Source organism: Astyanax mexicanus, chromosome 10 (genome assembly GCF_023375975.1).
Source record: "Astyanax mexicanus isolate ESR-SI-001 chromosome 10, AstMex3_surface, whole genome shotgun sequence".
Lineage (NCBI taxonomy): Eukaryota > Metazoa > Chordata > Actinopteri > Characiformes > Acestrorhamphidae > Astyanax > Astyanax mexicanus.
The window spans coordinates 7,754,382-7,768,777 of record NC_064417.1 but is presented as its reverse complement, the minus strand read 5'-3'; the positions used below and the strand labels follow the sequence as shown (position 1 = coordinate 7,768,777).

General features: G+C 37.4%; 1 protein-coding gene across 1 annotated transcript in view; it reads right to left on the bottom strand.

The window, feature by feature from the left end:
• Nucleotides 1–14,396, bottom strand: part of smpd3 (sphingomyelin phosphodiesterase 3) — a 99,213-nt gene that overhangs the window by 23,589 nt on the left and 61,228 nt on the right. Inside the window, exon 3 of the mRNA XM_022683891.2 lies at nt 2,837–2,912. Coding sequence (XP_022539612.2) covers nt 2,837–2,912 — 76 coding nt within the window. The remainder of the gene's footprint in view (nt 1–2,836; nt 2,913–14,396) is intronic.

The window sequence follows — 14,396 nt, the reverse complement described above, 5'->3', positions numbered from 1 at the left end:
GTAGAGGTGTATTATTGTAGGGGTGTATTGTAGAGGTGTATTATTGTAGGGGTGTATTGTAGAGGTGTATTATTGTAGGGGTGTATTGTAGAGGTGTATTATTGTAGGGGTGTAATGTAGAGGTGTATTATTGTAGGGGTGTATTGTAGAGGTGTATTATTGTAGGGGTGTATTGTAGAGGTGTATTATTGTAGGGGTGTATTGTAGAGGTGTATTATTGTAGATGTGTAATGTAGAGGTGTATTAATGTAAAGGTGTATTGTAGAGGTGTATTATTGTAGATGTGTAATGTAGAGGTGTATTATTGTAGATGTGTAATGTAGAGGTGTATTATTGTAGGGGTGTATTGTAGAGGTGTATTATTGTAGGGGTGTATTGTAGAGGTGTATTATTGTAGGGGTGTATTGTAGAGGTGTATTATTGTAGGGGTGTATTGTAGAGGTGTATTATTGTAGATGTGTAATGTAGAGGTGTATTATTGTAGGGGTGTAATGTAGAGGTGTATTATTGTAGATGTGTAATGTAGAGGTGTATTATTGTAGGGGTGTAATGTAGAGGTGTATTATTGTAAGTATGTAATGTAGGAGCATATAATTGTAGGGATGCTATGCAGAGGTGTATTATTGGGGTGTAGTGTAGAGGTGTATTATTGTAGGGGTGTATTGTAGAGGTGTATTATTGTAGATGTGTATTGTAGAGGTGTATTATTGTAGGGGTGTATTGTAGAGGTGTATTATTGTAGATGTGTACTGTAGAGGTGTATTATTGTAGGGGTGTATTGTAGAGGTGTATTATTGTAGGGGTGTAATGTAGAGGTGTATTATTGTAGGGGTGTATTGTAGAGGTGTATTATTGTAGGGGTGTAATGTAGAGGTGTATTATTGTAGGGGTGTATTGTAGAGGTGTATTATTGTAGGGGTGTAATGTAGAGGTGTATTATTGTAGGGGTGTATTGTAGAGGTGTATTATTGTAGGGGTGTATTGTAGAGGTGTATTATTGTAGGGGTGTATTGTAGAGGTGTATTATTGTAGGGGTGTATTGTAGAGGTGTATTATTGTAGGGGTGTATTGTAGAGGTGTATTATTGTAGATGTGTAATGTAGAGGTGTATTATTGTAGGGGTGTAATGTAGAGGTGTATTATTGTAGGGGTGTAATGTAGAGGTGTATTATTGTAGGGGTGTATTGTAGAGGTGTATTATTGTAGATGTGTAATGTAGAGGTCTATCATTGTAAAGGTGTATTGTAGAGGTGTATTATTGTAGATGTGTAATGTAGAGGTGTATTATTGTAGGGGTGTATTGTAGAGGTGTATTATTGTAGGGGTGTATTGTAGAGGTATATTATTGTAGGGGTGTATTGTAGAGGTGTATTATTGTAGATGTGTAATGTAGAGGTGTATTATTGTAGATGTGTAATGTAGAGGTGTATTATTGTAAAGGTGTATTGTAGAGGTGTATTATTGTAGGGGTGTAGTGTAGATTTGTATTATTGTAGAGGTGTAATGTAGAGGTGTATTATTGTAGATGTGTGATGTAGAGGTGTATTGTAGAGATGTATTATTGTAGATGTGTAATGTAGAGGTGTATTATTGTAAATGTGTAATGTAGAGGTGTATTATTGTAGGGGTGTAAGTTAAAGATGTAATGTAGAGGTGTATTATTGTAGGGGTGTAGTGTAGAGATGTAATGTAGAGGTGTATGATTGTAGAGGTCTAATGTAGAGGTATATTATTGTAAGGGTGTAGTGTAGAGGTGTAATGTAGAGGTCTATTATTGTAGGGGTGTAATGTAAAAGTGTATTATTGTAGGGGAGTAACGTAGAGGTGCATTGTATAGGTATATTATTGTAGGGATGTAATGTAGAGGTATATTATTGTAATAGTGTAATGTAGAGGTGTAATATAGAGGACTATTATTGTAATAGTGTAATGTAGAGATGTAATGTAGAGGTATATATTGTAATAGTGTATTGAGGAGGTGTAATGTAGAGGTATATTGTTGTAATAGTGTAATGTAGAGGTGTAATGTAGAAGTATTTTACTGTAATAGTGTAATGTAGAGGTGTAATGTAGAGGTATATTATTGTAATTGTGTAACGGAGAGGTGAAATGTAGAGGTATAATATTGTAATAGTGTAATGTAGAGGTATATTATTGTAATAGTGTAATATAAAGGTATATTATTGTAGGGGTGTATTGTAGAGGTGTAATGTAGAGGTATTTTATTGTAGGGATGTAATGTAGTTATATTATTGTAGAGATGTATTGTAGCAGTGCAATATGGGGTGTAATATGCAACTGTAATATAGGGGTGTAATATAGAGGTATATTATTGTAGGGAAGTACTGTAGCAGTATATATTGGGGTGTAATGTAGGGGTGTACTATAGGGGTGTAATATAGGTGTTTAATTTAGGGATGTAATATATGGGTTTAAAGTGCAAGTTTAATTTCGGGATGTAATGTAGGGGTGTCATGTGAAAGTGTAACATACGGTTTTAATAAAAGTGTATTGCTCTCACAAGAAAACTTCTTTACTCCAAAACAAGAGACCAAATTCACATGAGACTATGCAAATTACCCACATGCTCAGACTGCTGATAACACTCCTGGGGTGTTGGAAACCAAAAGTATCTGAACACACTTCTCTTCCCTGCTCCTACACTAGAAGGACAGAACATCAGCAGCTGTTCTAACAGTATAGGCTTAGTGATATTGTAAAGGGCCAGAGTAGGTGCTGAAATAAATATATTTCTGTTCCAAAGCTACTTTAACTGTGGTGTTAGTATGTTACTGTACATGTGTTTAAGGTGTGTATGAGGTGTAGAGTTACTCACCCTCTATAGCGTGCAGGTGAGTGCAGGTGATGTATCCAACAACCCTCTGCTCCTGATGGGAGGTGCCCACCTGTACCTGCAGAGAGTGAGAAGTTAAATAAATTAAAAAAGAACAAAGAATAAAAAGGGAGACATCTGTGTGTTTTCTATGAGTTGTTTTCTATGAAGTGGAAATATAATATTAATATAAATATAAAATTATTGCTTTACAATTGCATTACTCAATGCTTATGAATGTGTTATTAAGCCCTTATGATATTTTTTAGGAAGAAACATTTCATATATTCCAGTTTCAATAAGGGCTGTGCAATACACCAATTTTTCTGTTTAAATTATTTCTTTATATTTTTATGATAGTACAACCACACTGATTAACACATTTTTAGATATAGCAATAAAAGAATAGGAAACTATTTTAGCCAAACCACCTTTTTGAGCAGATTTTAATCTTTGTGTGCAGTTATTGCATAAAAACATAGCTTTTGTTTAAAAAGGTAAAAAAAATACACTTAATAAGTATTGTATGAAAGAAAGAAAGAAAGAGAGAAAGAAAGAACGAAAGAACATGCAAAGACAAAAAAGAAAGAAAGAAAGAACATGCAGACAAAAAGAAAAAAGAATACAGGAAGACAGGCAGAAAGTAAGTAAAAAAGAATGAAAAAAAGGAAGACTTAAATATTAAGGAAAAAGAAAGAAAGTAATAGAAACCACAAAAAAGACAAAAGACCAATAAAGAATGTGCGAGAGAATGAAAAAAAATAAATAAAGCGAGAGAGAGAGTATTATTTATTACTCACTCTATTCCTCTAAGCACTGAAACTGGGGTTTAAGTGAATGAAGCCTCAGAGGCGCCAAAACAGCATTAAGAGGACAGACGTTTAGAATCAGTCTCATCTTCACTTTATCATCTGCTTCTACTGAAGGATATGAGAACAGGAGAGCGGAACAGATGAGCGGAAAACGCATTTCCTTCGGCTGTTGTTGAGACTGGGTGCGGCACGTCTCTGCTGCTCCCTCACTCGCCCTCATCCCTCGCTTTTTACTCCTCTACTCACACAGGACCAGCAGTCAGTCATTACTGGAGCTGAATTTTCTATATAACTCTCTCTGTTTCTCTGATTTATGGGGATTGGCTATGTGAAGTCTGATGTCATTTGGATCAATAAAGTTTTTTAATGTAAATTATAGAGCAGCAGCCAGAGAGCAGCTCTCTCCTCGCCTCTGCTCCGTCTCTCCTGAGCTGTTCACAAGCCAGCGATATTAACAGAAGGGAACCCTCGACCTTCGCCTGGTGCACCAAGCAGAAGCACTGATGCAGCAGAGCCTTCAATCAGACTAAGCTTCTGGATCAGCGGGAAATCAGTGGTTAAGAGTTTCAGGGCAAGAAGCAGAGCAGGGCAGTGAGGAGGGTCTCTGTTTCATCATAAGTGGACTACTAGAGAAGAACTCACTTATCTATAAAACATGGCTGCTTTTCCACTGCAGGGCCAAATCGTTAATAAGGGCTCTCTACATCATTATGATGATGTGAACCTGGTTACAGTTTATTTTCCATTTGCTGCATTGCTTCATTAAGACCACAAAAACAGACAAACATCACTCCAACAGCGTTAGCACACCGGCTACGATCCTCATCCCACACTACCACCAACCTCACCCATCATCACTACTACAGCGTTAGCACACCAACTACGATCCTCATCCCACACTACCACCAACCTCACCCATCATCACTCATACAGCGTTAGCACACCAACTACGATCCTCATCCCACACTACCACCAACCTCACCCATCATCACTCATACAGCGTTAGCACACCAACTACGATCCTCATCCCACACTACCACCAACCTCACCCATTATCACTCCTACAGCGTTAGCACACCGGCTACAATCCTCATCCCACACTACCACCAACCTCACCCATTATCACTCCTACAGCGTTAGCACACCGGCTACAATCCTCATCCCACACTACCACCAACCTCACTCCAACATCACTCATACAGCGTTAGCACACCGGCTACAATCCTCATCCCACACTACCACCAACCTCACCCATTATCACTCCTACAGCGTTAGCACACTGGCTACAATCCTCATCCCACACTACCACCAACCTCACCCATTATCACTCCTACAGCGTTAGCACACCGGCTACAATCCTCATCCCACACTACCACCATCATCACTCCTACAGCGTTAGCACACCGGCTACAATCCTCATCCCACACGACCACCCACCTCACCCATCATCACTCCTACAGCGATAGCACACCGGCTACGATCCTCATCCCACACTACCACCAACATCACTCCAACAGCGTTTTTTTCCAACATTGCCAAAGCAACATTAGCAAGAAAGAAAGGAAACATTTTTTTTTTATCTTTACTGGTCCTTACTGAAATCACAAACACTGTGTTAGCTAGCCAAAAGTCAGATCCCTTACTGTTTAAGCACCCCACTGAATGTGTTTGGGCTTAAACACTGAGGGATCTGAATTTTAATAATAATAATAATAATAATAATAATAATAATAATAATAATAATAATAATAATAATAAACAAAAAATAATAATAATACCATAAAAAAATTAGTGTATAGGCAAATTAATCCAATAAAGAAAAAAAATAAATAAAAAGTAGTGTTAACCATAGCAGCAATAAATAATAAATATAAATATATTGTTGGAAACGGTCGAATTAAAAGGTGTGATTAGGCTGTGTCATCAGGCATTAAGGAAACATGCAAAGCACTGTCATCTCTTGCTCAACAGAAAGAGAACACCTCAAGCTCAGAAAGACAACAAGACCCTTAGCTGGCAACATTTCTCCTAAACAGATAACTACTTTAGCCAGGTAATTTTCCCCAACCACTAGGTTATCTCAATAAGAAACTGCATTTAAACTGATTTAAAATTTGCATTCATTGGCCTGTGTAAAGCTGAGATAGTTAGCTAGGTTAGCAACGTTAGCTAAAGTGATCTGGACTTTGCTGGCTAATGCTGTTGCTGTCATGCTACACATGCTAACGTGAACTGCTATTCACGAGTATGTGACGAGTTTGCTAAAAATATATATCAGAAACCGAATGTTAGCCTCTATATTGGGTCAATTTATCTATAAATGTAATTATAAGTTTAGCGACTTATTATATCCAAAGCGAGTAAGGGTAAACGTTACTCATACAAAAGGTACTGGGTGGAGCTCTATTATCACTCCAGAAAACACATTTCCACTTACTTAAAATATATTGAATTCTGATTTTTTAAAAATTACACAAATACGAGTCACCTTCATTCAGCACCACAACACAACACATTCACACATTTTATCTACCCCATATCTTAAGCTGTAGGGCTTCATTGTTCAGTATTTAGTTTTTCTCTTGATTATATGAGCTGTGGTAAATAAAAAAAATCAATAATTAGATGTAACAGGAAGCTAAATATGAAAGGCAACCATATTCTATATTTAGTCCTACTTCAGATCATGAACAAATAATTAAAAAACATAAATAACAAAACAATTGTATAAAAATGAATAAAACTGGAACTTCTGCAAATCTGTCTATATACAAAATGAGACAGTACGCACAGCACCCTGCAGTAGGGGACACAGCATTTCTACTGAAATAGTGATAAAAAAGAAGTGTCCCACATTGACAATCTAGGACTTTCTAATTAGCCCAATATCTCTCGCTTCATAGCAAAAAATCTGGATCTCTATCACTCAAAGAACAAACGAGCAGCGAGGCTCTAAATATTTGCCAAATTTTTGTTCCGCAAGTGGAACAGCTGAACATCTGACTGGTTTAAAGGTTAGAGTGGTTCTTTTGTTGACACCGTAGTTCAGTTGCTAACCCAGCATGTAAAATCTCAATAGAAAAGCATTGCCAGTAAAACAGGATGCACGCCATAAGCACATGACCCTAAGGTCACTGTGCCCAATCCTACAGCACAGTCACACTACAGCAAAGAGAAGTGGCTCCTTTGCCATCTACTGGGCACTTGGAGATGTGCCACTTTAAAAAAGCAAGCAAACAAGTGTGTCAGGGGTTCTATGCTGTGTTTGAATGAGACACTGTGGTTATTTTTTTTATATATAAAAATTAATTTGGGATGCATGAAATATTTGCCAACTGTAAATATCTGGACATCAAAACTATTCAGCCAAAAATGGCAAAAAACAGTTTCTGTATATGGCCAAAAAAAAAAATACAATAATTTATACTGAACAATGACAACTTTATTCTAGAATCTAGATCATATTGTAGTGTTTCCTCTAGGAATTCTCTCAGCAGTGGCTGCCCTTTACTGCATTCCCAGAGACAAAACTGAGCCAAAAAAGGTCACAGTTTCTAAAAATAGATAGAAAGGATCCCTATAGCCAGAAAGCAGTGTGAAGACTCAGCTCGTACTAGCTTTAGCCTAGCCGAGGCAGACTGCTGTGTCTGTTAGTATTAGCCTAGCCGAGTCAGACTGCTGTGTCTGTTAGCTTTATCCTAGCTGAGGCAGACTGTTGTGTCTGTTAGCTTTAGCCTAGCCGAGGCAAACTGCTGTGTTTGTTAGCATTAGTCAAGCCGAGGCAGACTGCTGTGTTTGTTAGCATTAGCCAAGCCGAGGCAGACTGCTGTGTCTGTTAGCTTTAGCCTAGCCGAGGCAGACTGCTGTGTCTGTTAGTATTAGCCTAGCCGAGGCAGACTGCTGTGTTTGTTGGCATTAGCCAAGCTGAGGCAGACAGTCGTGTCTGTAAGCATTAGCCTAACCAAGGTAAACTGCTATGTCTGCATCCATTGTTCCAGATAAACAGCTCTTTGCAAGGTTTGTAATTGTTATTTTATGATATTTCTTACGCATCTAAAGCAGTGATGGCAATAATTTTGCAGCAATGGGACACTACTGGAAAATATATGCAGTGAAAACACAGAATTGTTCCTTGTTTGTGTGTCTGCTAGGATGTAAAAAATATTTAATGTTCAAAAAATGTATAAATAACAGTTTTGTAAATGCATTTACTTTGAAAAGCAAGATAAATACACATTTCATGTTTTTGGTAAATAACGGAGGGAGTGGAAAAACAGGTTAAGCCTGGTGTACTGAATTACACCGGTGGTTGTGATTCTTCATTGGAAATCAATTTTTTTCCCAGTAGTGCTTTTAATCTGTCTGGCCATCTCTGATTTAAATCCGTTGGTATTAAATACTGAGGGAATCAAACACACTGGCTTTGTGGATACGGTGAAGTCACTGCAGCCGCTGAGTGTGTGTGTGTGTCCTAGTTTATGACAACATAGGAGTAAAACAGATAACATGGTCAGTGTGTGTTGCTGTAAACGGTCACCATGTGATGCAGAAACTGAAAGGTGCAACAATGGTTTTCACACAATGGTCAGCCATAACATTAGAAACACCTTTCTAATATTGTGTAGGTCCCTCTCATGATGTCAAAACAGATCTAACCTGTCAATGTATGGACTTCACAATATCTCTGAAGGTGACATTATCAGCAGGGCCATTACCAGCAAGCCTTGTAAGTGCATTAGTTACTGATGGGCAACCATGACCCTGTTATCTGGTCACCAGTTGTCCTTCCTTGGTGTGATTTAATGAACAATGTAGACAGGAACCAAATTACAAGAGCTTTATATCCATTACAGTGTGGTTCTTTTTTCCCTTTGACAGGTGCCAATGGAGCCAGAGATCTTAAGCAAAGAAGCTAAGAAGAGCAGGGCTAAAGTTTGCATGAAGTAAGACCAAGGATTAGAACCTAGAGCACTGAAATAAGATAAAATAATCTTCTCTAATGAGTCCAAATTTCAGCTCTGCCTAACACCTGCTCGTCTAATGGTTAGATGGAGATCTGGAGAGACGTACAAGCCACAGTGTCCCACACCCACTGTGAAAAATACTGGAGTATACTGTAGGTGATCATCTGGGGATGCTTCAACAAGGCTGTAATTGGGCAGATCAACCTTTGTGAAAGACGTATAAATCAAGAAAAAGCTTCTTCTGCTCTGGACATGTTGCCCAACTCTAAAAGACTGTTTTTTTCACACTGCTAGCTCAATCAGGGTGATTGAAAACCTCTGGTCATACGCCATCAAACAAAGCTGGCATAAGGTCAGCCAAACGCAGTGTGAAAGACTGGTGGAGAGCGTACCAAGACACATGAAACTGAACTCATTAGTATTAGTATCACTATTGTTGTTTCTTAATTGATATGAAATTGTTTTCTTTGTATTATATGTGGTCCGAAAGCTCTGCATCTTTTTACTATTCTGCAAATAAATGCTCTAAATGTTTTAATTTGGAATTTGCGAGAATTGTTGATAGTAGTTCATAGAATAAAACAACAAAGTTAATTTTATTCAAGCATATACCTATGGCAAAATCAGAGAATCTGATCATGTTGATTTTTTTTCTTAACTGTATGTTTGCAACCCTTAAGACTGATATGTCTGTTAGAAAACCTTGCACTAGTGAATACGGAATTAAATATTTAAAATAGTTGGTGTCATTCTTGCCATAGCTAGTGTAGTTTTAAACTATACAAATCCAACACTGCACTGCACTTTACCGCAGTGCTTCCATGATGTTCCTGGAAACATATTCTCCACATGCAGGCCTACAATCATGAAACCACTTATTATTCTACATAGCTTGAGAACAACACACACACACACACACACACACACAAACACACACACACACCACCTCTTGGGGTGAGAGATGATGGATGGACTAAGAACCTCCACTGACATTTTAGAAGTTACTCAGTAAGTAAAACAGAATTATGGTTATTAATTGCTAGTTTTAGCTCTTGGTTGTGGACTGTAATTAACTTTTACTTTACTACAGTAAATACTACAGGTGGTCCCTAAATTATTATCAGGATTTTTCAGGGTATTTTTGCTATAATAATGATACGTATGACGAAACACATATGAAATTGTTTAATTTCAAGAATATAATACTGCAACAAACTAAATAAAGTTTCATTCAGTAGAAACAAAAAAAACTTTAGTGAACAGTAACTTACCAAGTATAAAACAATTTGTGTAAGGAAATAAAGTAATGTAACAAAAAAAAAGTCTACCAAAACTAAAAAGTAGTACATTTAGTACAGGTAAACTTTGAACGAATAATTAAATATAGTAAATAGCAAAATTAATACAAAAAGGACTGCTTTTAAAAATACCATGATATTATAATATGGAGCTTTTTTAACATGTCAAAATTTGGGTCGTATTATTGTAGATAATATGATATGATACATCCCTAGTAGTAACAACAAATTGTTCTTTGAGGGTCCCTCAAGGATATTTCAGTCAGTAGAGTAATATTACAGGATATTACACTAATACGGCTGGCATTGCGCATCATTATATAGATCTGAAGAGAGATGATGAGAGGAAAAAGCATCATGTAGCCACATAGAAAGAGCATGGACAAAAGTCTTCCTTTGGGCCACGGTGGCTGATAAAAACTAAAAATCAGAAAAAGAAAAATCATTGTGCTCTGTTAGGAAGAGCATATCGGAAATCAGGGTTTATACACCCTTTAAACCAATACATTTCCATGATATTTTCATGACTTTTCCATGCCTTCAAGGCAAATTTTCATGACCATACGATTTTTAAAACATCAGTGCAGACATAGACAATGAAACCAAAATCAACTTTGATAATCAAAATTGATTATAGTAGGCCTAAAATAATTCTGATAATCTTTAATAATTAACGGAAAAAAAAAACGGAAAGTGAGCATTAGTAGACAAGAAAATGGACAGCAGCAGTGATATGAGGACTTCAGTGGTGAAAAAACGAGATTAAAAGACCTCAAAAATATTTGGTGTGATGTGTTTCTTCCAGTAATATTAGAAGTCTTGTGTCACAGCCACAAAGCGTTCTTAATGAATCGGCCAAACGCAGCTAAAGATCATGGCTGTAACTTCAAAGGAAAGTTAAAAAATTAATACTTGAACGTAGCCGAATAAAATGTCCTTTTGAGTGAGCTGAACCGAATTCTCGGTGATAAACTCTGCATAATCTGCATTCTGAACTCTTTCATAGCTCTTGAGATTCTGGTTGGGATTAAAGTGAAACTTAACGTGAAGCATTGCTCTGTTGTGCATGCATGCCACTTACATAGCAATAGTTTGCTGAGCCACTGAACCTGAGTTCTAAAGCTAAGAATACCCAGACATGTATAAAGTACTAGAGACTTAGATGTGAGTAAAAGTACTAGAGTTCTTTATCAAAAAGGTGCTGTGAGTATAATTTAAAGTGTGCTTTATGCACTAATCTTATGTGGAAAATACTAAAGTACTTAACATTTTTGTATTTAAGTATTGCAAGTAGATTATTGTAAAATGTAGTACTGAAGAACTGAAAGTAAAAGTACAGTACTGTGTTCTGTAGTTATTAACAGTCTTCTTCTAAGATCAGCTTGATCTCTTGATTCACTTAATGATGAGGAGCTTCATCAAACCTGGTGACCTGGTGATAATTTGGGTTTGGAATGATTCCCAACTTTTTATAATTGTTACAAGAAACGATGCAGCACGTAAAAAAGTTATAAAAGTGTTAAGGATTAAACTCGTCCAAAATATGCAGCTAGTGAAGTAAAATTGGAATTAGGAGAAAAAATAACATTCCAGTAGATACAGATACAGCATTTTGGTATTACTTCGTTACTATACATATCTGAAAATACCTTGCAAAGTGCAGAATTTGGTCTCATATTGTTGTCCTATTGTTGTAGATTCAATTTATAATTACTTTTAATAGAGCAGTCATTTTTTAACACAACAGGAAGTTAAGCAGTTGTTTTTAAGCTTGTTAATTTTTGAAAAAAAAAAGAAAAAAGATCTTTTTCTTTACATTTTATCCCACCAAAGCAACAATACATATTTCTCTACAGGTTTCTCCTCCTGCTGACCCATTTCAGGCTTGTTTGTTGTGAAGGTGTCCACTTCAATCCATCCTCAATTTGCTGTTTCTTTCCTCCTCTATCACAGTTTCTGCTTCGTGTTTTCCACTGCTCTTAGTTTAAGTGCTGAGAGGATTTTTCCTCCCTTGTTGAGTTTAGTCCAAAAGCAGAAAGGCCCAAATGCCCAATTAGCCCGAGTGGATAAAACGCTAGCTCTGCGTTTCAGAGCAGAGCAGCTAATAAATGGAGCTGTTTGTCTGTGCTGATTTGTAGATTTAATTACATTAGGGGAACAGTAATGAACCACTGCCATAGTCCACTTCTCTTCTACTCTAGGATGGAACTCTATTCCCCTTTACTTCTCTTTCTATTGCTCTCTCTCTTTCTCTCTCTTTCTCTCTCTCTCTTTTATTTTCCCTCCTTCTATGTCTCCCCCTCTCCTCTCCTTCTCTCTTATGTGTGTGTGTGTGTGTGTGTGTCCTTGAGAATGAATATTTTAGGCAGTTATCCATGCTTGAGTGGATGTGTGTACTTGGAGACTGACAACAAGCGGAAGAGACTTCATAGGAACTGATGTGCGTGTGTGTTAGTGAGTAAGTGTGTTAGTGAGTGAGTGTGTGTTTGTGTGTGTGTGTGTGTGTGAACCCACTGAAGTGTCTGACAGCACCCCTTCATACACGCCACCTTTAGCCTGCTACCAGATCCCACGAGCACAGACAATTCCAATTAGCACTCTTGACCTAATCGCCTATTTGTAAATACATGCACGGCCCTGAACTCACACACACACACTTACTTATACACACACAATTACACACACACACACACACTCTCACACACAGTCTTCATATACTTCTAAACAGTCCCCTCAGACCATGTGGAAGTAAATAAGCCCAGAGAAGTGAAAGCTTTTACCTGCAGCTCGAGACGGCAGTAATTTACACCTGCCAAGATTTCTCCACCAACTGAAAGATAGAGATACACAGGAGCCTCGCCATGAGCTGAACCGTAACACACACCTTATTCTTCTGCTCAGCCACAACCCAGCTGATAACACAGACACTGTCTAGATAGTTTGGTGGAACATCTACATTTACAAAATAAAAAGAGGTGCTCAAATAAGTAGTTGAATGATGCCATAAAAGAAACACTTATGTTTCCATAAAAAACAGCAAGTTGTGTGAAGCGGAAGAAAATATTTAAAAGGTTTACAAGCTTTCATGTCAACTGAAGGTTCTATTACCTCAGAAATTCAGTTCAAAATTTAAAACTGGTACTTTCTATATATTTTATAGATGTATTACACACAGTGATCTATATTAAGTGTTTATTTATTTTATTATTGGTGATTATGGCTTACAGCTAATAAAAACCCAAAAAATCAGTGTCTCAGAAAATTTGAATATTAAATAAGACCACTTGGTACAGTGGTACAGCAGTGTGCCAGGTCCTGCTGGAAAATGAAATCTGCATCTCCATAAAAGTTGTCAGCAGAGGGAAGCATGAAGTGCCGATTTTATGGAAAACACTGCACTGATTTTGAACTTGATAAAACACAGTGGATCAACACCAGCAGATGACATGTCTCTCCAAACCATCACTGATTGGTGGAAACTTCACACTAGACCTCAACCTCAGTTTGGACTGTGTGTCTCTCCACTCTTCCTCCAGACTCTGCTTCCTTGATTTACAAATGAAATCCAAAATTTACTGATGATCAGTGATCAGTGTTTGGAGAGTCATGTAATCTGCTGGTGTTGGTCCACTGTTGGGTTATATCAAACCAAATTTCTCCTTCAATTTTAAATAACAGAAACAGTAAAACATGGGATTAAATGCCCAGAAGACATTAACATGCTGGGTATGCTGATATTTTTTGAGTAAAAAGACAATGAAAAAGTCATCAGGTCATTGTGCTGTACATGAGTCTTTCAGTTGTTGTGGCTTTCAAACTAAAGGACTGATCTGTGACGTTGGGTCACAAATAACACAATGGTTGGACAAGTGGTTTGCTCTGTATATAATTTATTTTGCTGTAGATAGTCACAGTCGCTGACTGGTCTAGATGTTGAACTTGCTAGATGCCTTTGCGGGGAATCTGTGACTTCTTAGCGACCACTCAACAACGACTCAGCAAACGTTTATCAGGACAAGACTGAGTGAGCGCTGAGTGAGCGCTGATTTGCCTACAAGTAGAGGTTTTTGCCAGCAATCTCGAAAAAAAAAAAACAACAACTACCGACTGGAAAACCTGGATAAAATCATGTAGTGTGAACTAGGCATTATAGGGCAAAGTTCAGTGTCAATGCAATGAGCAGTTCTTACCCCTCCACTACTGTATTTCTAGTACTCAGCACTTTGAGCAGAACATTTTGATTGCAAATTAACGATTAATTGACACTTACGTTTTGTTTTAACTATTTTTTTTATAATCAACATAATTGCAGATTATGATGACTAATCACTGCAACCCTCCTAGCAATCACACCTATGATACCACAGCAACCGCACATCAACCAGCTGCAGCACTTCATTTTTTAAAACTGTACTAAAATGATTACACTTATTTCACACACATACACAGATACACACACACACACAAGCAATAAACACAGTCGAACACC